Source organism: Chlorocebus sabaeus, chromosome 6 (assembly GCF_047675955.1).
Source record: "Chlorocebus sabaeus isolate Y175 chromosome 6, mChlSab1.0.hap1, whole genome shotgun sequence".
NCBI classification, from domain to species: domain Eukaryota; kingdom Metazoa; phylum Chordata; class Mammalia; order Primates; family Cercopithecidae; genus Chlorocebus; species Chlorocebus sabaeus.
This window is the reverse complement of record NC_132909.1, coordinates 25,415,432-25,441,880: the sequence shown is the minus strand read 5'-3', so window position 1 is coordinate 25,441,880 and position 26,449 is coordinate 25,415,432. Positions and strand designations below refer to the sequence as shown.

The 26,449-nt window shown below is 45.1% G+C and overlaps 1 protein-coding gene and 1 pseudogene across 1 annotated transcript; one reads left to right on the top strand and one right to left on the bottom strand.

The window, feature by feature from the left end:
- Nucleotides 1-2,840: 2,840 nt before the first annotated feature.
- Nucleotides 2,841-3,789, bottom strand: LOC103234458 (aldo-keto reductase family 1 member B1 pseudogene; annotated as a pseudogene).
- Nucleotides 3,790-16,983: 13,194 nt separating this feature from the next.
- CEBPG (CCAAT enhancer binding protein gamma) lies at nt 16,984-26,014 on the top strand. The gene is given in 3 exon segments (XM_007998479.3): nt 16,984-17,198; nt 17,376-17,547; nt 22,454-26,014. Coding segments are annotated over 3 exon segments (921 nt in total). The 5' UTR covers nt 16,984-16,998; the 3' UTR covers nt 23,003-26,014.
- Nucleotides 26,015-26,449: the final 435 nt, after the last annotated feature.

Genomic DNA, 26,449 nt, shown 5'->3' with positions numbered 1-26,449 from the left:
ATTATAACTTACTACTATATTTAGAGTTGTGCTAGAACAGTGTCTCTTCATAGTTTTTTTCCCCAAGCCTTTCAAATCTAGATGCACTGGCCTAGACCAGGCAAAGCTCATACGTCAGATTCCGGAAATATCTTTGATGGTAGGGTTCCTAGAAACAACCACACAAATATGCTGGACAGAATTCTATCTCCAGCCCCATGCTGCCCTGAAGTCTCACTTTTTTGGGGTCGGCTCTTTTTTTTTTTTTTTTTTTGAGGGGTCGGCTCTTTTTTTTTTTTTTTTTTTTTTTTTTGAGGGAGTCTCACTTTGTCGCCCAGGTTGGAGTGCAGTGGCATGATCTCTGCTCACTGCAAACTCTGCCTCCTGGGTTCCAGTGATTCTCCTGCCTCAGCCTCCCAAGTAGCTGGGATTACAGGTGCCTGCCACCACACCAGGATCAATTTTGTAATTTTAGTACAGACAGGGTTTCACCAAGTTGGCCAGGCTGGTCTCAAACTCCTGACCTCAAGTGATCTGCCCGCCTCAGCCTCCCAAAGTGCTGGCATTATAGGTGTGAGTCACCATGACTGGCCCAGGGTCAGCTCATTCTTTCTACTATTCTTTTTAGCTCTCATTTCACACTTAACTCTCTCTGTAAACCACCATCTCTCCATTTCCTCCTCCAGGATGAGCTTTCCTTCTGTTTTACAGAGCAAATCCCATGATATAGAAACCCCTTAACTTTCTAATGGCAAACCTACAAACTTACATTTAAATCCATCTGTTTCTTTCCCTATTATTAAAATAAGAGTGGAGTCCTGCCCTCTCTCTTCCTCCCAAGCTAAAGTAAGCTACTGAGTGAGATCTGGTTTCCTCCCATACCCTTAGGATACAGCTCGACTCTGTCCTCCCTGTCTGTGTTTAAACATGCCTGTCCCTCCCACTCGAACACACACGTTCACACACACAACTTTAGGCTCCAGATTCTCCTGCAGCCATCTTGCTATCTCCTCTTGTTCAAAGCTACACTTCTACAAAAAGTTGTCTAACTCATTGTTTCTTCTCTCATTCATTTCTCAGCCTACTTCAAGGGCCGCCGGTCAATTCCTTACTGTTAATTCTTTACTAATATTCCTGTCTCCAGTCTTGCTCTCCTCCACACTGTTTCTCACCATAGAAGCCAGAAAAATCCTTTTAAGATGCAAATTTGGATATATGATTCCCCTCCTTAAAGTTTTCATGACTTCTTATTGATCTCAAGATCCAAACTCCTTGACAAGGCCTCTGCCTCCAGTCTCCTTAATCCCGTGAGACCTTTCCAATCCCAAACCCTGGTCACACCAAGCCTTTCCCTGCCTCTGGCGTCCTCACTATGCCTTCACCTGGTCTTTCATTCCGCATGTTTGCCTGGTTAGCTGCTACTCACCTTCAGTACTCCAGCAAGAAGACGCGAGTGACCACCCTACCACTCCTTCCCCCACTCCAAGACCACATGAAACAGCCCCACTTTGTATTTTCCCAGCACCCAGTACTTATTCCCACTACGTGGAACATTTCTTACACTGTTACTTCTCTCTCTCTCCAACTAGATGGAAAACACTTTGACAAATGGGATCATTTCTTAATTATCATTTAACTCCAACATTTAGCAAAGTGCCTATCACACAGAAGATGGATTATGGCTATCAGAAATGAATGAACGAATAGCTCCTCTATTAGCCACAGAACTCAGCATCACCTGTAACCTTTTTTTTTTTTTTTTTTTTTAACTAAAGCTATTCACTCACTCATTCATCTGATAGCGGTAAAAACACATACCATAAGATGTACCATCTTAGCTATTTTTAAGTATACAGTTCAGTAGTGTTAAGTGTATTTACATTGTTGTCAAGCAGAACTCCAGAACCTTTTCATCTTGCAGAACTGAAAGTCCATACCCACTAAACGATTCCCCATTTCTCTCCCGTCCCAGACCCTGGTAACCACCATTCTACTGCCTCTACGAATTTGACTATGTTAATACCTCCTATACTGAAATTGTTTGGTATTTGTCCTTTTATGCCTGGCTTATTTTACTCAAGGTTTATCCAGGTTGTGGCATGTGATGGGATCTCCTTCCTTTTTAAGGTTGCATACTATTCTATTGTGTGTATATACTATATTTTATCTGTTGACCTGTGAACATCCATGAACATCATATTTTTACCTGTCTGCGACTTTTTAACCTGTCTGCGACTTTTTATGATGATTTTCTATGGTATTTATAATTTTGGATTTTTTGCAAGTTTCTGAGTCCACAACATTCAAATATAGTATTACAAAGAATACATGTAAATATATGCTTTCTATAAATACAAAGGGCTTTTTTAAATAGAAGCTTTTGTTACTATCATAAAGTTGTTCACACTTTTTGTAATAAGAAGCTCTTTTTTAAAACATGTTTTATATTTTAACATACACTTCACTGTGTCAGTCCTTATTTTTTTTCCACAAAAATACTTTCGATCTGAGGCAAAGAGAAGTCTTGCTGAAAGGAGTACAGTTCTAAGCAGCCAAAACTCAACTGTTAGTGGCACTCTTTTGACCTGGTAGATTTTGCTTCTCTTTGGTCAGAAAAGGGTATTCAGGTTGTACTTTCCCCAGAGGGGCAACAAGGAGGACAAAACAAACTGGAAGAGACTCCTACTCTACTGGCAGGGCTCTTCAGATCCAACATCAAGCTAGACACGCCCTCGCTGGCCACTCTACAGGTTGCTATCCCACTGCTGAGTGACACAGGTCATACTACACTTGCAAGGAAAAAAAATGAGGCAGGAAACAACAGGTATAGGTCACTTATGGACGAGCAGGCATCCACAGCTTCAAAACTCTCCATGGAAGCGGTAATCCTTGTAGGAGGCACACCTCACCAAGGCACAGACCCTCCAGTTCCTGTTGTTGCTGAGTAAGGCGGTCATATCCTGGCTGCTCGGTTCAAAGTCAAAGACCTTAAAGTTGTCAGCAATGAGTTCTGGTGTCACAGACTTGAGGACCACCACCAAGTTCCTCTGCATGGGGAACCGGATCAGGACCTGGGCTGTTTTTTTTGTTTGTTTGTTTTTATTGTGGTTGGCTGCAATCGCCTTGATCCTGGGATCCCCCAGGAGGGAAGCTTCCTCAGGGTTGGCCCAGGGCCTGTCGGGAGTGCCGAGGGGGCTGTAGGCGGTCACCACGATGCCTTTGGACTGGCAGTACTGGATTAACTTCTTCTGAGTGAGGTACGGGTGGCACTCAATCTGGTTAACTCCAGGCTTATACTTTAAGCCAGGTTTGTTTAAGAGCCCCTCCACCTGGAGATGGTTGAAGTTGGAGATGCCAATAGCTTTCACCAGCCCTTCATCTACCAGCTCTTCCATGGCCGCCCATGTGTCCAGAATGTTGGTGTCACCGGGAACCACGTTGCCCGACTCATCCAATGGGAAAAATTCCTTCCCAGGCTTAAAGCCAGTCAGCCAGTGAATAAGGTAGAGGTACCGGTAGTCCAGCTTCAGGCCGCTGAGCGTCTTCTGGCAGGCTCCTTTCGCCAGGCCCTTCCCATGGTACGTGCACCACAGCTTACTAATGATGAAGAGCTCTTCGCGCTTCACCTGCTCCCTGAGCTTCCCCTGAATGGCCACCCCCACCTCATTCTCATTCTGGTACACGTGGGCACAGTCAATGTGGCGGTACCACCTTCATGGCCTCAGTCACCTGGCCTGGAGGGGACTTCCAGGTGCCCAGCCCCAGGATGCGCATCTTGGCGCCATTGTTGAGCACAAGGTGACTGGCCATGGCTGCTGCGCTCCCCAGACCCCTGCCTGGAACTGTCATCAGTCCTTATTAAAAACAAGAAAATTCTATGTAAGATTTGGTATCAATTTAATTTGTATAGAAGAGTGAATCTAATAAAATTGATCTGAAGATCAAGGTATTTAACTTAAAACTTTTAACTTAAGATGGTTTTAACTTAAAACCTTTTATGCTTTTAACTTAAAAGCATAAAACTCTTACTTCAGAATTACTTAAGAGCTGGCAACTAGAAACATATGTATATTTCATTCAAAGCTAAGTGTGTATCTCTTTCTGAAAGAAGGAACACAAATAATTAATCTTGGTTTTGTTCAAGTAACAGACAGCCCAGAGGAGAACATTTTTCATCCATACCTGAGATCAGGTGGGGGTGGATAGAGTTTTATGCACTAATGGTCAAATTACAGTGTAATCCATCCAACAAGACATTTAGTCATGATTTCCTCAAGGGATAAAAAAAAACCAAAAAAAATTCAGCAATAGACTCCACCATAATCCTTTCACTTTAAGGCAATTACCCACCTTAGGCAAATCTTTTCTTTCAAACATCTCTTCATTTCTTCTTTCTGATGTTGAGGATTTGGTCACTGTTGTCTGGAGTTCCTTCACTTGGACATTTAGATAGAACCTCTCATTCTGCTATTGTAAACAACAATATAATTCACTTCCTTGCATCGCTGCATGTATAATAATTTTCTTAGAATAAATGACTGAATTGGAATGGCTAGGTCAAAAGGTATGTACATTTTGAGGGATTTTATTGCAAATTGTCGAGTGGCCTTCCAGGAAGATTTTATCAAATTACTTTCCAACTGACCATATATGGAAGTGCCAGTTTCCTTACCTTCTCTCTCACACCAGGTGTTAACACTTTTTTTGATGATTTATAATCAGGTAGATAAAATACGCTATCTCATTGATTTAATTTGCATTTGTGTGATGAGATCGTATTTTTTCGTCTCAGACCATTGGTATTTCTTTGTGAAATGTTTGCTCATGTCTTTTGCCCTTTTAAAAATTGTGTTCATTTTTTGATTTTTGGTTTTTAAGAGTTTCTTGTACAATAAGGCTATTTATACTTTGGTATAGGTTGCAAATATTTCTCGTTTCCCATTTGTGGCTAATTTTATTTATGGTGTATTTTTCTACCCAAAAGATTTGAGTACTTATGCAATCAACTCTATCAATTGTTTCATGTATCTTTTTTCACTCTGAAGTCAAGATTAAGTAACCTCCTTGTGGCAGATTCCTGTCTCATGGGGGAGCAACTTGCTTGCTAATCTCTGTGAGAACCTTGGGGCAGCGGTTGGGTGCTCATTAGAGAATTGTTTCATATTGTCTTGTGTGTCTTGGAAGACTTACCTCCTGTTCTCTGCCATGGTAACCAGTGCTATGTATGACCCTGCCTAGTACAGTGTGGTGAGGTGGGGGGCGTGCCTGTCTCTTCAGCACAAGGATACTTCCATTTCCCACTCCCAGCAAAAGCTGATCTGACCATGGAACAATGATCAAAAGCAGGAAAATAACATTGGCCAGGTGCAGTGGCTCATACCCGTAATCCCGGCACTTTGGAAGGCTGAGGCAGGAGGACTGTTTGAGCCTGGGAATTTGAGACCAGCCTGGGCAACATAGCAAAACCCCGTATCTATAAAAATTTTAAAAATTAGCCAGGTGTGGTGGCACATGCCTGTAGCCCCAGCTACTTGGGTGGTTGAGGTGGGAGGATCACTTGAGCCCAGGAGAGCCACGATTGCCCCACTGCACTCCAGCCTGGGCAACAGAGCAGGACCCTGACTCAAACAAACAAACAAACACAACCAAAAAACCCAAACTCACCAAAGAAAAAAAAAGACAAACAAAAAATTAAGGAAAATAACATTGACATAGTACTATTAACAGACTTACAGATCCAGTCTGATTTTCTCATTTTCCCACTGATGTCCTTTCTGTTCCAGAATCCATTCTAGCAGTCTATGGAGCATTGTTGTCATGTCCCCTTCATCTCCTCCACTATGGAGCAGTTTCTCAGCCTTTCTTCATTTTTCATGACGATATTTTTGAACAGTCCTGGCAGTTATTTCATAGAATGTTCCTCAGCTTGAGTTTCAACAATATTTCCTCATGATCAGATTGAGACTGTGTATTTGGTAAGAATGCCAGGGGGTGAGACTGTGCACTTCTTGGTACACTGCAGCAGGGGGTCTGGGACGTCTCCGTGTTTGATTGCTGGGGATGTGAACTGTGATCACTTGATTAAGATGGTGTCTTCCAGGTGCACCACCGCGCCCAGCTAATTTTTAAATATGTTTCGTAGAGACAAGGTCTTGCTATGTTGGCCAGGCTGGTCTCAAACTCCTGGCCTCAAGTGATCCTCTTGCCTTGGCCTCCCAAAGTGCTGGGATTACAGATGTGAGCCACCACATCTGGCAACTCTCCCACTGTTTCTACCAGTTCTCATATACCTCTTGTAGGTAACCATCTCATTAGCCTCTGGTTTATTCTTCCTCTACTTCTTTTACAGATATGATCTCCTGCCCAATTTTGATGGTAAATGAACAGGTGCAGCAGCCAAGGCTTGAGAAGGACATGGTAACAAAGCATGCACATTTCTCAGAGATAAAGGTGTGGGTCACCCCACAGGTGAACTACTTAGACCAGGAGAGGTGTGCTAGCCAAGGGTGAGGGAATCTAGAATGGGTAGTAGGGGAGGCAGATGATGAAAACCAGCTATAGCTTTGAGGTCAGCTGTAGCAGTAGGGGCTGCCGTTCATCCTTCATCCCACTAGCTGTCCTCTTGCAGGCTTCTCCAGGAAAGGAGGCCATCCAGAATCTCGGAGAAGCTGTTCACTGATGGGATTAACTTACTAAGTATAATTAAGAAGTGGATCCGAGTGACGCAAGAGGTGGATTGTAGCGGAGGTCATTGTGTGCCTCCTAGATCCCACATTCAGGTTGGAGGGACCCATTTCCCCAGCTGTGTTTTCTAAAGTCTCATAGGTACATAGCACAGTAATATGTATATACAACAGAGTCTTGCCAAGCGCAGTGGCTCACGCCTGTAATCCCAGCATTTTACGGGGCTTAGGTGGGAGGATCACTTGAGCCTAGGAATTCAGGACCAGCCTGGCAACATAGTGAGACCCTGTCTTTACAAAAAATTGAAAAATTAGCCAGGCATGGTGGTCCACAACTGTAGTCCCAGCTACCAGGGAGACTGAAACAGGGGGTTTTCTTAACTCGTAAGCCCAGAAGGTCGAGGCTGTAGTAGCAGGCCATGATGGTGTCACTGCACTCCAACCTGAGTGACAGAGCAAGACCCTGTCTCTAAAGCATGCGCGCACGCGCGCACACACACACACACACACACACACAGAGAGAGAGAGAGAGAATCTTCTCCATAAGAACAAATTATATGCACAGGCCAGGACTGAGACTGCAGTTTGGGGAATGGGAAGGATTTGGGTACATGGAATTGGGAGGAAATGGCCCACCAGATGGCACATCAGAATGAGGTGGGCATTTCCAGCTTTTCTTGGTCGTCCTCCACCTCCCTCGCCCTAGAAGGAAGAATCTTACTCCTTCCCTCTCCCACTTCCCTCTGCCCTAGACACACTCCGATCTCACAAGCTGTTCTGGCTGCTGCGATTTTTAGTTTTATCCATCGTTCTAACAGAGATTAAGCTGGAATGTTTCATTTGCTCTTTTGGCTCTCACGTTGGCCCAGGGCTTCCCACCTATGGGTGCAGTTGGATCCTTTTCACTATAATAGAACAAATGCTCTGACCTCCACCACAAAGTGTTTCTAAGGGTGCCCGGCCTTAGTGAGTTCCTGGGCACCTCCCCGTAATGTACCCAGGCCATTCATATCTAAGGCCCTCAAAGTCTCCTGAGGGCCTCAGTGGAGCCTCCGCTTCAGCTCCTTCTTCACAAAGTTGATACCCCTATGCCAAGGGCACTGATTCCTGGTTTTTACAAGAATCACTTCCTAGAGGCATCAAAGTGGTTTCTGTGTTCACTCCAGTTCCCACTTGGCCAAAGGCACAGGGGATCATTCACGGAGGTGGGGGGAAAGTCACTCTCTTCGTAAGGACTACAAAACAGCACTTGTCTCTCCCCAAATCCCAGTTTCTTCTGCACCTCAGTTTCCCCCCAGAAACCTCTGCAAAGGGAAAACCACCTTCCTCTTCCAGACAAAACCCCAACATTTATGCAAATAGACTGGTGACTCCACCTGCCAAACCCAAGTCAATATGAATTCCAGTTGAGGCTGACACAAGAACTGATTATTACTGTGGGAATCTAAATGAAAAATAAGATGAAAAAGGAGCAATCACGGCAGCCTAGGAGTGGACGCAGATTCCTGATGCTAAGCACAGGGATTCTAGACCACAAGCCCACCCAGCCTGGCTGTGTCTCCTCAGCCCTGTCTCATCTGTTGGGCACCAGCTCCCCACTGCCCCCCTCCCCAGGCCCTTGGTTTGGTCCTCACAGAACTCCCAGAACTTGGGACAGGGCCTGGCTCAGAGCAGGAATTCAATCAACATCTATTGACTGAGACAGATGAAAGAGAATGGGAGAATGAGTGCCAGGGACAACCATGTCCCTCTGTCTGGGAAGCTTTTCATTTCCTTCTCAGCTCAGCCTTGTGACTTCCAAGGGTTGACCTGGTGTCTGGACCTTCAGCTGAGGATGGGGCTTCCCCCACTAGGCCCAAAGATGGTGTCCTGGGCTTCTCCGTCACCCTATAGTCTCAAAGTGGACCCCTCCACCTCTCCTTCCTTCTTTCTACCCCTCTCTCCTCCTGGAGGAGCTCCTGTAGATCTATTCTCCCTCTCTGCTCCATTTCTCTGCATGATTTGGGTTTGCCTAGCAGAAGCACAGTCACCACTCGTGGACTGAGGGATGGAGTGGAGCCGGAGGCTCTTCCACTGCGTTCTTCTTTACCCACTTGTCTAAAATCTGGTCTGGGTTGTTAATGTTTTAAAACAGTACTGTTTTAGGTTAATGTTAAGACTACAATGCATCCCAAATACTTAAAAAAATTTCTCAGAACTATTTTATTTTTAATTAATTATTGTATGAGACAAGGTCTCGGTCTGTTGCCCAGGCTGGAGTGTGATGGCACAATGGCAGCTCACTGCAGCCTCAACCTTCCAGGCTCAAGCCATCCTCCCGCCTCGGCCTTCCAAGTAGCTGGGACCACAGGCACATGCCACCATGCTTGGCTAATTTTTAATTATTTTTTTGTAGAGATGGGGCCTCACTATGTTGGCCAGGCTGGTCTCAAACTCTTGACCTCAAGCAATCCTCCCGCCTCAGCCTCCCAAAGTGCTGGGATTACAGGCACCGTGCATGACTCAAACAACTTAAGAATTATAAAAAAATTGGGAAGGCAGTATAGATTTCCCAGTTTCACCTATTACTCACACCTTACATTCGTATATTTGTTAAAGTTAATGAAGATATATTGATACGTTATCATTAACTGAGGTCCATTATTAAATATTGCCCATACTTTAAATCTGGATTTCCTTAGTTTCTAATATCCCCTTTCTGTTCCAGGATCCCATCTAGGATACCACATCACATTTAGTCATCATGTATCCTTAGGATCCTCTAGACCAGGTGTCCCTATTTCCTGAGCCACAGACCTGTTAGGAACTGGGCTGCCCAGGAGGAGGTGAGTGGCGGGTAAGCAAGTGTTACTGCCTGGGCTCTGCCTCCTGTCTTATCAGCAGCAGCATTAGATTCTCACAGGAGCGCGAACCCTATTGTGAACTGTGCATGCGAGGGATCTCAGTTGCATGCTCCTTATGAGACTCTAATGCCTAATGATCTGAGGTAGGACAGCTGCATCCCAAAATGATCTCTCCTCTCCTGCTGCCTCCCATCCATGGAAAAACTGTCTTCCATGAAATTGGTCCCTGGTGCCAAAAAGGTTGGGGACTGCTGCTCTAGATTGTGATACTTTGTCTGACTTTCCTTGTTTTGATGACCTTGACAGTTTTGAGGAGTCTTAGGTAGGTATTTTACAAAATGCTGCTCTATTGGAATTTGGTGTTTTTCTTAGACTGGGGTTATGAGTTCTCAGGAGGAAGACCAAAGGGTAAAGGGCCATTTTCATCTTATCTTATCAAGGATACTTGCTATCAACACGCTTTATGACTGTTGATGTGGACTTCGGTCACCTGCTAGTCTTTGTTAGGTTTCTCTACCATAAAGTTACTCTTTCTTCTCCTCCACATTCTACGCTTCGAAAGGAAGTCACTATGTGTAGCCCACAATTAAGAATCAGGGAGTATAACTCTCTAGCCTGAGGGCAGACTGTCAATTATTCGGAGTTCTGCGTGGCAGATTTGCCTCTTCTCTGCCATTTATTCCATCATTTATTAAAATCTGTAGGGACTCATGGATATTCATCTCATACTGGTTATAATCCAATACTACGTTATTTGTTTTGCCACTCAAATAGTTCCAGCTTTGGGCAGTGGGGGCACTTTCATTTGGCTTCTGTGGCCCTTTGATATAGTCTTATGGATGGAATGTTTATGTCTCCCCAAATTCATATGTTGAAGCCCCACATGTGATGGTATTTGGAGATGGCGTCTTTGGGAGGTAACCAGGGTTTAGATGAGGTCATGGGGTGAGGCACTCGGGATGGGATGAATACCCTTATATGAAGACACGCTGGAATCTCAGTCTCTCCCCACACCGACTCCCCAACAAGTGCACAAAGAAGAGACCATGTGAGCACATGGGGAGACTGCAGCTACCTCCAAGCCCAGAGAAGAGGCTTCAGGGTAAAATTTACCTCGCCAGCACCTTGATCTTGGACTTCCCAGCCTCCAGACCATGAGAAACAAAGTTGTGTTGTTTACACCCTCAAGTCTATGGTATTTTGTGATGGCAGCCTCAGCTGACTGAGACACAAGCTCCTCAACTGCTTGACTTTCTGAGGACTTCCTTACTTTCTGGCACTGCAAGATGTTCCAGGCTCACCTTGTATATTTCCTGCCCCAGCCCTAGAATCAGCCACTTCTGTAAGGGGCCGGCTCCTGTTATTGGAGAATGGTATTGGAAACCAACAACACGCTCCTACGTAGCAAATTATTATTGGATGGACACGCTAGAAAACACTTATTTTGTGCCTCCTATATGCCAGGCACTATGCTAGCTCCTTTTCATGCTGGTTTACTTAATCCTCATAACAACTCTATGAAATATTTACTGTCAATCGTCCCTAGAGGAGGACTGGAGGTTGAGCTGGGTTGAATGCTAGCCAACACCCCTCTGTTCTGTCTCCAAAGCCCATTGCACTGACTTTATGATAAAGACTGGTGTCACACACATAGCTCACAAACACCTTTTTTTTTGGGGGGGGGAGGAGTCTTGCTCTGTCACCCAGGCTGGAGTGCAGTGGCCCAATCTCGGCTCACTGCAACCTCTGCCTTGCGGGTTCACGCCATTCTCCTGCCTCAGTCTCCCGAGTAGCTGGGACTACAGGCGTGCGTCACCATGCTGGGCTAATTTTTGTCTTTTTAGTAGAGATGGGGTTTTGCCATGTTGCCCAGGCTGGTCTCGAATTCCTGGCCTCAAGTGATCCCAGATGGCACATATCTCTCCTTATGTGCAAAGATGACAGGCACCTATCTGTGTGTGCACAGATGCATACAGCCGTCCTCATGTGTGCAGGTGTTATTTAACTATTTGCATGTGCTCACATATCTTTGTGTACAGAGACATGTACTTATCCTTAAAACGGATGACGTGTCTCAACTCATGGGATAATGAAATCTGACAAACTGAAAAGTGCTTCAGAATGGACATTCACAGTACTTGCCAACTGCTCAAGCTTAGACCATGTCAGATTTTTTGCTGTCATCCACAGGACTCACTTATGAGATGTAGGGATGTCCTAAGACAGCCATTTAGCATCACAGCTGTTATGATTTCAAACAGAGCTTCCAGAGATAAAACTGGAGGTTTACATTTTGCCCTCAAGCATGGGGATCATATCACACAAGAAAGAACAGATTAGTCAGCCAGGGTGAGTAAGTCTTCCATCAGAGCGACCACAGTGCGATCTGCCACTTGAAGTGCATATTGATGGGTTTGTCTGCCCAGTACTTCTTTTTCCTCTGAGATCAGCCCCTGCCAACCTCTCCAGAGCAGCCATGTTCGTCCATCATGATCTGCTTTTAACACTTGATCACTCCTAGATGAGCATGTGACCCAGCTGTGCCAATCCGAGAGTCCTCACCTAGGACTGTTGGAACAGGAACTTAAAATGAGAGTTGGCCTTTCTTTAGGGACTGAAGCTGTGAACATTGAGACTGTCATTGGCCATGTGAAGGTTTATGTGCCAGCAGAAAGCATAATGAAATCAATAGGAAGACACACACACACACACACACACACACAGAGAGAGAGAGAGAGAAAGAGAGAGAGAGAGAGATACACAGACATCTGTTCTTGGTTCTGACATGACCTGGGTATTTCACGGAGCGGCCTAGCATCTTTCACCAAGGCCTTGTTTAATGCTTAGGCTAGTCAGGGATGGTTTTCACTTATTTCTAACCAAAGAGCCTTAACCAATGCAAAATGATTGATAATCATATTATCACCAACATACTGCAAGACATTAACTAAAACTCAAATCTCTGACGGACATTTTCCTGGCTCTCAAATATTACGGATACAGTCCAGATCTCCTGTCAAAGGTGGTTAATTTGGCTCATTAGTTTTTCAGAAACTTTCCAAATATACATTAATTTATTTCAGTGTGCATAGTAAACTTCTATTGATCTGGCTTTCAAATACAAAAAATTCAAATTACTAAATTGTTCCTCCACTCTACCTTGTGGAAACAAATGAAATAAGGTGTGGTAACTAAGGAACTGCTCTTAAAAAAAAAATACCTTTTAGGATACAATATAGGGTCAACATCAGGACCTTCAATATTATGTGTGTTTAGTGCCTGAATCAACAAAGCAGTATAAGTACAGCTTGGCCTCATTTTGCAGTGTGTTTTAGTCTACTATGATTCTATGGATGCAATTTGTTTATAATTCATGTATGAGCATTGTGGTAATAACAGTTAACACTTTTTTTTTTTTTTGAGACAAGTGTCTCGTTTGGTTTCCCAGGCCGATCTAGGCTCACTGCAATCTCTGCCTCCCGGGCTCATGTGATCCTCCTACCTCAGCCTCCTGAACAGCTGGGACCATAGGCACATGTCACCCATCACACCCAGTATTTTGGGAGACCAAGGTGGGAGAATCATAAGCCCAGGAGTTCGAGACTGGCTGGGAAAACATAATGAGATGCCACCTCTAAAAAAATTTTAAAAACAAACCAGATGTGGTGATGCATGCCTGTATTCCTAACTACTTGGGAGGCTGAGGTGGGAGGACTGCATAAGCCCAGGAGTTCAAGGCTGCAGTGAGCTATGATCATGCCATTGCACTCCAGCTGCAGCCTCCCAAAGTGCTGGGATTACAGGAGCGAGCCACTCTACCTGGCCATGTAGCTAATACTTTTGAGGTCGTACTATGTACCAAGCAGGCACTATTTTAGGGGCCTAACACACTATTTCCTTTAATCCTCAGAGTGACACTGTTGTCTTCTCCATTTACAAATGACAGGGAGTTTAAGTAATTTGGCCAAGGCTGCATATCTAGTAAGTGGTGAAGCTGTGGACACTAGAGTTCATATCTCTTAGGTAACTAATGTAGTTAATCAGAGTGGCTGTCAGGTAGCTACAATATTCAATGAACAGGACATCCTACTTCCCAAGTCCTTTGGAGGGGGGTTTATTTTTTTATTTTAATTTTTTTTAATTAAATAGAGATGGGGGGGGGTCTCACTATGTTGCCCAAGCTGGTCTTGAACTCCTGGCCTCAAGTGATCCTCTCACCTGGACTTCCCACAGTGCTACAGAGGCTACTCATGCTCTGGATTTGTAGAATATATACTGATTACCAGTAAGGCAGAGATACGCAGGAACTTTTTCTTTTACTGTGATGGCTTGGATCCCTGTGACTTGTAAAAAAGCTACATAGTAGACCTCCAAGGCTTTACCAGGCTCTCATTTCCTTATGGAGAAAGCAAATCTTTCTGAAGCTTCCATCTTTTAGGTAAAAATCTGAATGCTTCTTGGGTCCACATGGCCCTGCCTATCTTGTTGGTCTCCACTTTACTTTCAGCCACTTTGGCCTTAAATTTCTCCTGTCACAGGACCCCAGACAAGAATTCCCTGTGACTGCTGCACCCACATCCTCTGCGTTGCCTAGCCAAATCTTTCAGGCCTCCCCGGACCCATCAAACCCAGTCTGGTTCCCTTCTGATTTCTCACAGCATCTTGTACTGCTTTCCTGGAGTATCTATGAAAATGGTAATTGAAAAATTGTGGACCAGGGGAGGTATCTCATGCCTATAATCCTAGCACTTTGAAAGGCCGAGGTGGGTGCATCACTTGCCCCAGGAGTTTGAAACCAGCCTGGGTAACATGGTGAAACCCCAACTCTACAAAAAATACAAGAATTAGCCAAGCATGGTGGCACATGCCTTGTAGTCCCAGTTGCTTGGGAGCCTGAGGTGGGAGGATCACCTGAGCCCAGGAGGTGGAGGCTGCAGTGAGCCATACTCATCCCACTGCACTCCAGCCTAGGTGACAGAAAGAAAAACTGTGTGATTACCAAATGCCTGTCTACCTGGCTCTGAGTGTAAGTTCCATGTGGGCAGAGACTGTGTGTTTGTCTTGCTCATTGCTGAATCTCCAGCACTTAGCCTAGGCTTAGCGCATAGTTGGCACCAAACGCATACTTGTAAACTGAGTAGAAGAAAAAACTACCAGCTACCAGCTGAAAAGGAAATAAATACCCGAGTGTCCTGGGCACTGACTAGACTTGCTGGGTGTGTAAGAAGGCCTGCCCAGACATAGATACAAAGAATGCTGGAACAGCTTTGCAGAGTGGTTTGCAAACCAGAGGATAACTGAATATACCTATACTAGTTCTTTTTTTCTCCTTACACATTTTTTTTTTCTTTTCCTTTTTTTTTTTTTTGAGATGGAGCCTTGCTCTGTCACCCAGGCTGGAGTGCAGTGGCACGATCTCAGCTCACTGCCAACCTCTGCCTCCCAAGTTCAAGCAATTCTTCTGCTTCAGCCTCCCGAGTAGCTGGGATTACAGGCACCCGCCACCACGTCCAGCTAATTTTTGTATTTTTAGTAGAGACAGGGTTTCACCATGTTGTCCAGGGTGGTCTCAAACTCCTGACCTCAGGTGATCCGCCCGCCTCGGCCTCCCAAAGTACTGGGATTACAGGCGTGAGCTACTGCGCCCAGCCCCCTTGTACATTTAAGTGATTAGGAAATATTCAGAGTAAAATTATGATTTTGTGAGCAATAAATCACAATCCTATTTTAATACTACTAAAATCTTGATCAAAGCAAGTTCAGGCAGGACTTGGTTACTCATGCCCATAATCCCAGCAATCTGGGAGGCCGAGACAGAAAGATCACTTGAGCCCAGGAGTTTGAGACCAGAGTGGACAATATGGTGAGACCTCATCTCTACAAAACATTTTTTAAAAATTAGCTGGGTGTGATGGTGCATGCCTATAATCCCATCTACTTGGGAGGCTGAGGTGGGAGCATGGCTTGAGACCAGGAGGTCGAGGCTGCAGTAAGCTGTGATCAAGCTGTGACTGTGCCATTGCACTCTAGCTGGGGCAACATAGCAAGACCTTGTCTCAAAAAAAAAAAAAAAAAAGAAAATAAGTTTCTTTTTCGGCTCAGAATACTGAGAGCCAACGTGAAGAAACACACTTGTTTTGATGATGCTTACTCTCCCAAGTGTGGATCTGTGAGCATTATTCCTTGTTTTCTTTTGGAGACAGGGTCTCATTCTGTGGCTCAGGCTGGAGTGCAGTGGCTCAATCTCACCTCACTGTAACCTCCGCCTCTCAGGCACAAGCCATCCTCCCATCTCAGTCTCCAGCGTAGCTGGGACCACAGGCACAGCGCCACCACACCCGGCTAATCTTTGGTATTTTTGGTAGAGACAGGGTTTTTCCATGTTGCTCAAGCTGGTCTCTAATTCCTGACCTGAAGTGATCCAACTGCTTCGGCCTCGCAAAGTGCTGGGATTACAGGCCTGAGCCACCGCACCTAGCCCATTGTTCACGTTTGTGACCCCTTTTAATTTTTATTTATTGCTTTATCATCTTACTGATTCCTCGAAACAATCTTAGGGGGCGAGCCGGTTCCATGGGCGCTGAAGAAACATTTCCTCTTTCAAAGCCTCAATTTTTTGAACGATACGCATTGCTAAAGAGGAAGCAATCAAACCTATCAGGCGAGCTCTGCCCTCCGCCCAGCGAGCTGCTGCTTCCTGGTGTCAAAACGCTTTCGGGTCCTCCTGGCGAGTTTTAAGTCACACTGGATGGCTGCTCATTTTCAGAGAGCACCTCGCACCCATTCACCTGGAAGGCACCCAAGGGGAATCGATTTAAGAAATTCACTTCATGTCACCCTAACAACAAAGCCCAGCCTGCAGCTTTCACCCATGTGACATCAGTGCTAATCCTATGTGCGAAACATTTGGGTTCATTCGATTTTTTTAAAAATTAGTAACAGAGATGGGGTCTCGCCATGTTGTCCAGGCTGGTCTCCACCGCCTGGGCTCAAGCCGTTCTCCTGCCTCGGCCTCCCTCGGCGCTGAGATTACAGGCGGGAGCCACCGCGTCAGCCTCCACTCGTTTTTCGGCGACAAAGCCAGCCCGCCTGCGGGGCGTTCCGTTCGGAGAAACTCTGTGAAGGACGCCGCGGGGGCTCCCAGGGGACGCGGCGAAACCAAAACAGGTACCGGTGGTTCACAAAACCACCTCAGGAAATGCTTCCAAAGGCAGGTATGGCCTTCACAAGGCGACGGCTCTTCAGCCTCCGACACGAACCTGAGTCGTCCACAGCACTGGGCCGCAGCCAGCCCGGGCAAGCCGCCGAGCGACCGCGGACGCCGTAGCGAGCAGCCGCCTGCTCCCGCCACACCCGCCGAGCCAGCCGCGCGGAGTCCACGCCCCCGCCGTGTGCCCGCCTCCCTCCGCTAGCCGGCCCACGATTGGTCGGCTGGGGTGCCCGTCGCGAGAGAAGGCGGTGCCTCCCGCAGGCCGGCGCTCCCATTGGTCGGGATGGCGGCGACGGCGCGCGCGACCCGGCGACGAGGGGAAGCCGGTGACCGCGGCTGCGGAACGGGCGGAGGCTGCCGGTTTCGTAACCGTCGCTCCTCCTCGCTGACTCGCGGGCTGTGAGGCCTGGGTCGGCTCGGGCCGCACTGCGCGGGGCCACTCGGAGTGGAGGCCGCCTGGGGGCAGGCGGGCTGGAGGAGCAGGTAAAGAGGCCGCGGCGGGCGCCCTGAGAGCGGGGAGGAGGAGGCCGCGACGGCGCCGGCCGCTCGCCTGGGCGCGGGCCCGGCTCGGGGAAACCCAGCCCCGGCCCCAGAAGGCCGGCTGGCCCAGGAAGGCCCCGCGAGGCTGGAGGCGCGGGCGGCGGCGCCGCGCGGCGTCTGATGCAACCTGCCGGCAACACCCGGCGGCGGGGACGCTGAGCTCATTCCTGGCCGCGGCCCAGCGCCGCGGCGCCGCCCGTCGACCCCCGCCCTGCCCGGGGCGCCCCTCGCGGCTGGCCGAGAGCGCGCGAACGGCCGGGGAATGCCCCCTGCGGAGCCCGGCCCCCTCTCGGTGAGACGGGTGGTGTGACCGGCCAGGCTTGCCTTGGCCCCTGGGGATGAAGGGTGTTCCCAGAATAGCAGAAGGTGGACCGAATCGAGCTTTAGAATCCTGCTCTTCTAGAAGGGCTCAGCTTGCCGTGATCGAAAATCTGTTCAGAAGTTCAAAGACTGATCAATAAAATAGGGAAAGCAACTAGTTTTTAAATGCATGACTTCGCAGAGATAATATTTTGCTTTGTGGAGCTGTTTGAATGTCCTGCACTTTACTGTTGAACGTAGTTTAGAAGAACACGCAACACCCACGGGTCGAATAGAGAAGAAATGAAGCACTTCGCGGGCATGGTTGGAGGGAGCGGAGCAGGGCAAACAGCCAGCAGAGGTGTCCAGATGCGGAGGATGGAAATACATGTGTGTTGGGGAGGAGAGTCTGTTTTCCAGGGCAGCTGGTGTGTTGCTTCTCTTCCCTAGGTTTACTGTTTGGTTTTCCCCTTGTTTGAGGTTTATACTGTAATCTGGCATCCTGAAATGTGTAAGATTTAGAAAGGTCTCAGTGTTGATGGGTGACACCAAAATGATGGGTGACACCAAAATTGGTAGTTGTGTCAAAATTGACTGCCTGTATGAATAGATTGTCACTTAAGGCAGACTTCTCCCGTAGAAGTGTGACTCTGAGAAAATTTTAAAAGAAAATCCTGTAAGGGCTTGCTTTACGAAGACATTCTACATCCAGAAGCTCTTGATGTTTAAGATGTGGTCCTCTGTTAGCCCTTGAGTAGTATTTGGGATAAGCCGTTCATAAGGTCAATTCTGCTTCTGGAAAAAGTTGCTGTAAACAAGGCTAAATAATTACAGGGTACCCAGGAGCTGAAGCATATTTCAGCTTCTTGATTCCTGCTTCTGGTGGGCACACTTGGCTGGTTCAGTTATTTTTAATACCTGCTTTTAAAAAAAGTAGGGGGAAACAAAACATTGAGAATATCCTTTAAATTCTCAAGAGCACATCATGTCTGTCCGCAAGGCTGTCTGATCTTGGAGAGATGGTTTCATCCCTGGGAAATTAAACACTATGTGCTGAGCCCCTGGTAAAGACAAATAGGACCTCATGGGGCTGAATTTGGTCTTACGGTCTAAGATTGCCTCACTTGGTCACAGTAATGGTAAGTACAGGTAGCCACGATTCCAGGTGTATTGTGCGTTCTTGGGAGGGCTGGTTCCATGGGTGGTTGTATTGATAGGTACACTGGCCTCCTGCATTTGTGGCTTTCTAGCTCTATCAGTAAAAAAAGAAACGAGCATGAGCTCCTAATGGTTGTTTATTTACAGTCTGTCTGTTTTGTGTGTTGTAAATCACTTCAAAAGGATTGGGTTAGAAAGATGATGTTGATATTCTTCTCATGCCCCAGTGACCCACTTCTGTACTCCCAGAAAGGGGACGTCCCCTCCCTCATGGACCCTGCAGTAGATGCATGTGAAGATCCGCAGGGAGACACGACGCGGCTGGAGTTGACAGACCTAGGGAACAAATCTTCCCAGATGCCCAAAGAGAAAGCACAGACCATTTAGGACACAGATAGTGGTTTAGTACTGTCAAGATGTGGTGTGAGGGAGGAGAGAGGGTCAGGACCTTGGATTTGATCCTGTAGACTGGAGCCAGAGATGAATTTTCAGCAGGAGAGTGACTCACTCAGGTTTGAGTGTTCCATTGCTCTGGAGACAGAGGTTGGAGGAAGCAGGCTAGACCAGAGACCAGTGTCCCTGAGAGATGATAGTGACCTGAGGTGATTTCGATGGGATTGGGATGGAGAGGAAGGGTAGATGGGAAGTTTTTTTGTTTGTTTCAGGTGGAATTGTCAAATCCCAAAGACTAAATAGAGTTAGGACCAAGGAGAAACATCTATGACTGTTTTGAAATGTTGACCTTCATTGAGGAAACTGAGTGAAAAATTTATTTTGGTGGGCAAGGGGAGGAATATTGGGTTCTAGGTGTGTGGAGAAAAGGGACAAAAACGTTGGGAAAATTCTTAATAGGTTTATTTCCCCAGGTGAAACTTGAGAAAAATTTGATTTTGTTTTACTCATTCTAACATTATGTGCGCTTTCAGTGTGACTGACATGAACGAACATTACTTGAATTAAGTTTGAATTGAAACAAAGCCTGTTATCCAGTTAGTCCACCATTCTCAATATTCATTGGGCATCAACAGCAGAGACCCTCAGACTTCAGTGTCATCGAAGTTACTTGGAGGTCTCCTTATGAAAAGATTGCTCAGCCCTGTTCTTAGAACTCCGATTCTAAGTCTGGGGCAGCCTGAGAAGTTACATTTCTAAAGAGTTCCTGGATGATGATGATGCTGGTCCAGGGGCCACACTTTGAGAGCCACTGCTCTTCAGCTTTCCTGCTGTTTCCTACTTGAGTGATTCACATGGAAGGAAGCCAGGCGCCACCCTGCTTCCTGTAGGCTGAACTTTGGAATAGTGTTTGTCCACAGAGGAGCCGGACTTGAATTTAGGACTCAATGTCCAGCCTTGAAATAAACACTTTTTGCCTGTTGTAGCTGTTCAGTAAATGTGTGTGGAAGGAACAAAGCATAAATGAGAGTGGCCTTTTCTGTGTAAAACCTCTTAGCTCTTTGATCCCCTTTTACTTGGTTAATTTTCTCTTCACTTTAAGAGCTATTTATATGGTTAAAGAACTTTTTAAACAAAACATTCTTGGAGTTATTTTGATTATCTCCAAGGTTCTCTTTCTTACATTTTCACCAGCTTGTAGGTTCAGTGAATACTTTTTTCGTGCCAAAGGGCTTACCTTTAAAACCTTGCCTACCACACACGTTCAGCCTAGTACCTTGCAAGATGAGTCAGGCAGAGGTGAAAGAGCCCTTCCCTGTTCCTGTATCTTTGGATATGGAAACAGGCATGAATGTCGCTGAACTTGGAGCCTGTAGTGAATAAAAGCTGTTAGTGACTGAAGGTCGTGGTGTGTTGTCCTTAGAAAAGTGTCTTACTATTCCACATCCCTCATTTGCATATGGGGAATAGATGCCCACGGAAGAAAAGAGATTTACCCAAACTAAAATAGGGGGAGCCACAGCCAAGACAAGAACTGGCCTGGTCACTGGTCTCTACCGTTTTGGATCGTTGCTATCTCTGAGCATGGCCACATTGACTGTAGAGAGCTTTAAGGGCTCAAAATATAATTGGTATATAAAAAAGTAGAGAAATCAGGTGAACATGATTATGGTTGTTAAGACAGTCTCAGGAGAGGTGTTAACCAAGTTCTTAATAATTGAGTCAAGCACTGCTACTCACTTGACACCAGATGGATAAGCAATAATGTTAGGCGGCACTAAGCATGGCTCAGATTAATACTGAACAGCCACTTTTCTACTGAAAGAAAAATGAGGCAACCTAATAATGACCAAGGGAAATTGTGAACTGTTACTGAAGATAGGCTTGGAGTGGATAGCCTTCATCATTTGGAGGGACGCTTTCTGTCTTGCCTTAGTGCTGGAGTGCGAACAGATGACCTACTAGCTCAGGGCCGGCTGTGTGGCTTTGAAAACAATGGAAAGTAATGACACATGGACTTTTTAAAGCAAAGATGTTTTTTAAAAAGAGACCAATAAACAGTGTACAGAATTGCCTGGCTAAAGGTTTGGATGTAGCTACTGGTGTTGGCTAACTGAGCTTTCCCTCATTGTGGAATCACTGTATAAATCTGACTCCAGATTTTTTCCACTGATGTAATTTTAGCAGTTTTGTGAAAAGAGAACAGGATAGGTTTATGTTCCTAACACTGCTTTCTAAATGTCTAAGAGTGCCCTGACACCTTGGTGGACACCGTTCACTGAACTGAGTCATTTTATCTCGAAGTGGCCTCCTGATGATAGGATAGTCACGCTTTTACACTTCTTGGGGCAACTGTAGGGGCTTGATTGGATTCAGAGTAGTCCACATGTGACTGGTTTTTGAAACCGTGACTTCATTTCTGCAGGCAGCGGCACAGGGGTGCTTCAGAGCTGGTGCATCCTCCGAGCTCACACGAGCTCATTTGGTAGCGCGAAGTGGTCACAGGCACGGCAGCTGCTCAGCTCCTTTGTCCAGCCCGGGTCCCAGGACCTGCACTTCCTTGGATGCTTTATGAGGGCTTCTGTTTCTTTCCTTGTGGTTTCAGGTTGAGTGTGTTTTGATGTTTTATTAATTATGTCAAGAAACAAAAACACACTTTTTACAAGCCTGGTGGGATGGGGAGCAAATTGAGTGTCAGAGCTCCTAAATTCAAGAAACTAACTCAGTAAATTTTGTTAAACTGTGGAATTATCGTTTGAGGTCATTAAAAAATAAAGCAAAAAACTACCTTTTCAAAATATCCCATAAAGAGAGCTCTGGGAGAGAACTCAAGTCCTCGATGACTCCCTCTCTGCATATTAGAACATGGAACCCCCAGAGGTGATAGCATGGTATTCCTCATGAGCACTGGAGACAGGGCACGCCACCCCAGCCTTCTGTTTTGACTTGAACCAACAATGGAAACTTCCCCCCCTTTCATTGCAGGTGTCTCTCCTACCAAGGTCAGCTGCAGCTTCTCCCTGGCAGATTGTCAAGTGCTGTTAGTTCACATGCGCCACCTAATTAGTGGCAGTCTTTTATTTTCCTCCCATTTTTGATAACAATCGCAGAAGGGCAGTGCCCTCAGGGATCCAGGTGGGCTGAGTTTCGCCTGATGGTGCTTCTGTACTGACTTACCGTTCTAAGTGAAATGATTTAGACTTCAGAAACATTGCAACAGTTGGCAGTTGCTGTAGACTTTTCTCAGCAGAATCAATTAATGTTGGCCTGATGTTAGGTACATACAAGTTTAATCTCATTTGATCCTGTCGTTTCAAACATTTTAATGCAATTTATTTTTTAACTAGGTACATGTGAAGATTTTTTGGCAGCTTAGCGTGGAAACCATTGATCACCTTGCTCTCGTTTCTACCTGTTCTGTGTTGGCAAGGGAGAGTGCCCAAATGAGCAAGATATCGCAGCAAAACAGCACTCCAGGGGTGAACGGAATTAGTGTTATCCATACCCAGGCACATGCCAGCGGCTTACAGCAGGTTCCTCAGCTGGTGCCTGCTGGCCCTGGGGGAGGAGGCAAAGCCGTGGCTCCCAGCAAGCAGAGCAAAAAGAGCTCGCCCATGGATCGAAACAGCGATGAGTATCGGCAACGCCGAGAGAGGAACAACATGGCTGTGAAAAAGAGCCGGTTGAAAAGCAAGCAGAAAGCACAAGACACACTGCAGAGAGTCAATCAGCTCAAAGAAGAGAATGAACGGTTGGAAGCAAAAATCAAATTGCTGACCAAGGAATTAAGTGTACTCAAAGATTTGTTTCTTGAGCACGCGCACAACCTTGCAGACAACGTACAGTCCATTAGCACTGAAAATACGACAGCAGATGGCGACAGTGGAGGACAGTAGACCTCACCCTTTCCAGACCTCACAGCTTGTGGTTTGAACATTAAAGGTGTGACCACCGACACCACTCATGTCAGTGGCTGAAAGTTGTCCTTTTCCATGATTCAAAGACCCATTGAAGGTTATTTTCTAGGATCAGCACTGAAGAGTTGATTAGCTAAAAATGTTAGCCTTGTAATTCGAATATCTGGTTTTAAATGATAGAGATTTTTATGGGGGTCAAAATCCCCCAAATGTTAAGGTATATGGTAAAAAAAAAAAAAAAGAACTATTTGGGATCCCGATGTTCTTAATAAATCCTGACTTCCCAAGAAGTGCTTCTTTTTTAAGTTGACAAAAGGAATGGGGAACTGGCAGGCCATGCAGAAGGTTCTTGGTTTTAATGGGTAGACTGAATTGGATTAAGAAAAGTTGAATGCCACCTATGGTAATCTATTTGTGATTTTCTTCTGAATTATGTATTATAAATTCATAGAGCTATAGAAAGCAATGAGTGAGTAATTTGGAGTGATTTTATGTATGGCATAAACTTTGTTTTAACATAATTAGTACTGTTTTCCCCCAAAAGTACAAGTTTTTGAATAGCGATGTCAGGTTAAGTAAAGAAACCTCATCACATCTTATAGGCATTGTGTAGCCAATTGACTTAAAATATACAAATAACATTTAGGAAGCAAATAGATTAAACACGAAAATAAAATTAAAGCATAGGAATTATGTGTTTGGGATACGTTTGCGCTTAGACTGGCATTATTTTATTCTAAAAACCCAGCTCAGTGGTGTAGAGAAACTTGCGTACCAAAATTTTAGTTTGTGCAGATGCTAGTAAAGTAAGTGTTTTTTTGGATACAATTTTGACAGCCAAGTTAGTAAACAAAATGTCTTAACCGTTTGATGACACAACGTACTAATTAGGGTTTGGAATATTAATTCAGAAGGTAGTTTCTCTTGTGTTCAAAATAGCTACCATGGGGCCATTATTTTTAAAATCAAAAATTTATTCTGAAGGCTCATTTTGGTATCTGATCTCAACCAAGTGACTGTTAGAGAAATGTATCAACTCCATGCCATCTCCCAAAATAATTGTCTAAGAAAACTTGAAAGTGTAAGGTTTTAACCTTTAATTTATTTCTCTTAAATACATCTTTTGATATTGTTTTTGTGACATTTCTTTTTCTGGTTAGTGGACTTTCCAGACTTTGTACCACTGCTTCTGTTTATTCATTTATATGCTTTTGTGTCCCATAAATTATTTTAGAAAATGCGGATAAAACTCAGGAGATTGACATTTTTGTTGAGATAAAAAATGACAGTTGCTAAAGTAGGGACTCTCTAGAGTCTGGCTTACGTCAGTGTTGGTAGTTTAGATTGTCTTTGTCAACGTTTTTTCTTTTTTGTTTCGTTTTGTTTTCTTTCTCTTTTTTTCTTAGCACACTTCTAGCTCAAATTTGTGTATTTTTTGTGTGCCTGGGCTGGAGATGAGAGACTGAGTCATAACTGATTTAAAAGTTTGTGTTACCAGGTATCTTATTTGAACATGGTCATTTTTGGCCACGTTGCTGTTTCATACTAGGACTTGGGATGATGTAGCCAGAATGAAACTCAAGTTGCACCCTCTGGTTGGTGGAAGAGTGCTGACCGTGCCATTTCTTGGCAGAAGACATCATGGTGCCCAGCAATTCAGCAAAGCCATTATTAGAGTTCTGAGGCCCTTCTGAATGTAAAACAGGAGCCCAGGAGATGCTGTCCCAGGAGGGCTATTAACTCCCTATAGAGCCAGGAGACAGGAGGGGGGTTTCTAGGGTCCAACACCAGCTTACCTTGGAGTATGGATCTACCCATGAAGGATGAGAGATGTTTTGAATAACTAGCCAGGACATACCACAGGATCCTACTGGATCCTTAGCAGCTGATTGGTATTACATAATTAATTGGAGATGCATTAGGTCACTTGAATGTATAAGCACCTGTGGTAGGTGCTACAGACATTTCAATCTCTGATTTACTAAAAAATATCTTTGGGAATTCGATGCCCCCATGGAATTTATGGTTACGAGTTATATGAATTAAGTATCTTGAAAAAGAAACTTGAGGGAAATCATCAGGGGTGTGTACTCAGTATTTCAAATCAGAACACAAGATTGGATCTTTTGGAAAAATGGGTTCAAGCTTTCCTGTTACCCATGGAAATGCAAAGTTTAGCACAAGCAAGCAATTAGGCAGAGAACAAAAATGTTAACCATTGTATTGTCTGTCTTCCTGAAGTGGTTGGAAATTGTAATTTGATAGATTTATCAGTATAAAATTAGGGAAACCAAGTGCGGGGAATGAATCAATTTAGAGTTTTGGGAACTGTAAGGTGACTTCTGTAACTTTCGTTCTGTGTGTGACCTGTGAACCGTTAGGATGTGATCTGCCCTTGTGGGCAGGTCCAGCAGTTTAGGAGTTAGGCTTTAGCGTAAGTTTCTAGCTGCATAAGATGAGTCTCCTGGGATAGGTGCGCTTTGGCTGGTTTTGGCCGCAAATGGTGAGATCAGAGCAGCTCTTCCTGCTGCTGGCCCCTGAAATCAGTTATTGGGATGCCATTGCAGATACTAAGTAGTAAGATTTTAAACACGACCAGGTCTGAAATGCAGGTCATGAGTGTGAAATTCTCCAATTTATATAACAAGTAGAAGTATAGACAGTTTTTAACATTTGGTATTAAAGGAGAGGAAATTGTAGCAGCTTTTCACGTTTCCTAATCCCCATTAGAGGGCTTGAGACCTTGTATCTGAACAGCCCATTTCGCACTCAGTGCTTTTTGATGCCTTAGAAATAGGAGAATTGTTTTGTTTGACAAAAGCTGGGAAGGAAAAAGTCCGTTCTGCAGCTGTTAGATCTGCCTCTCAGGAAAAAGTACTAACTTGTTCTTTTTGTTCCTGGCTTTCATCAATTTGTGAAATTTCTCTATTTTTTTAAATATAATTTTATTTCTTTCAACAAATCTAAAATAAAAAACAACTTTGGAACAATGACGTGTCTTTCATTGTGGCTTTCTTTATATTAGATACCAAAAAGCAGTCCAGATGTTAAACAGCTGGGAAGCCCAGGCAGGCGCCTTGCCGTCTTTCCTGTTCCCACACTGGACGGCCGGGGGTAGGGGTGGGGAAAGTGGGGAGACAGGCAGAGGTATTTGCGTCCAAGTCTAGATCTCCCCGATTGCCCTTAGTGGATAGGAAAATAGTTTTCTCTGAACATGGGATACATCTTTAGTTACATTTTTAGTCACTTGGTCTAAACTAAAAATTATACCAGAATAGGGAAAGGCATAAGTGAATAAATGGGTTCCTGTTTAATCACCTAGTGTCTCAGAGCATGGTTCCCATTTAGGGAAGAAATTCTTGTTTCGAGGTAGATAAAGAGTGTAAAGTAAGGCCGTTCCCCTATCTGGAGTTTTGTAGTACATGT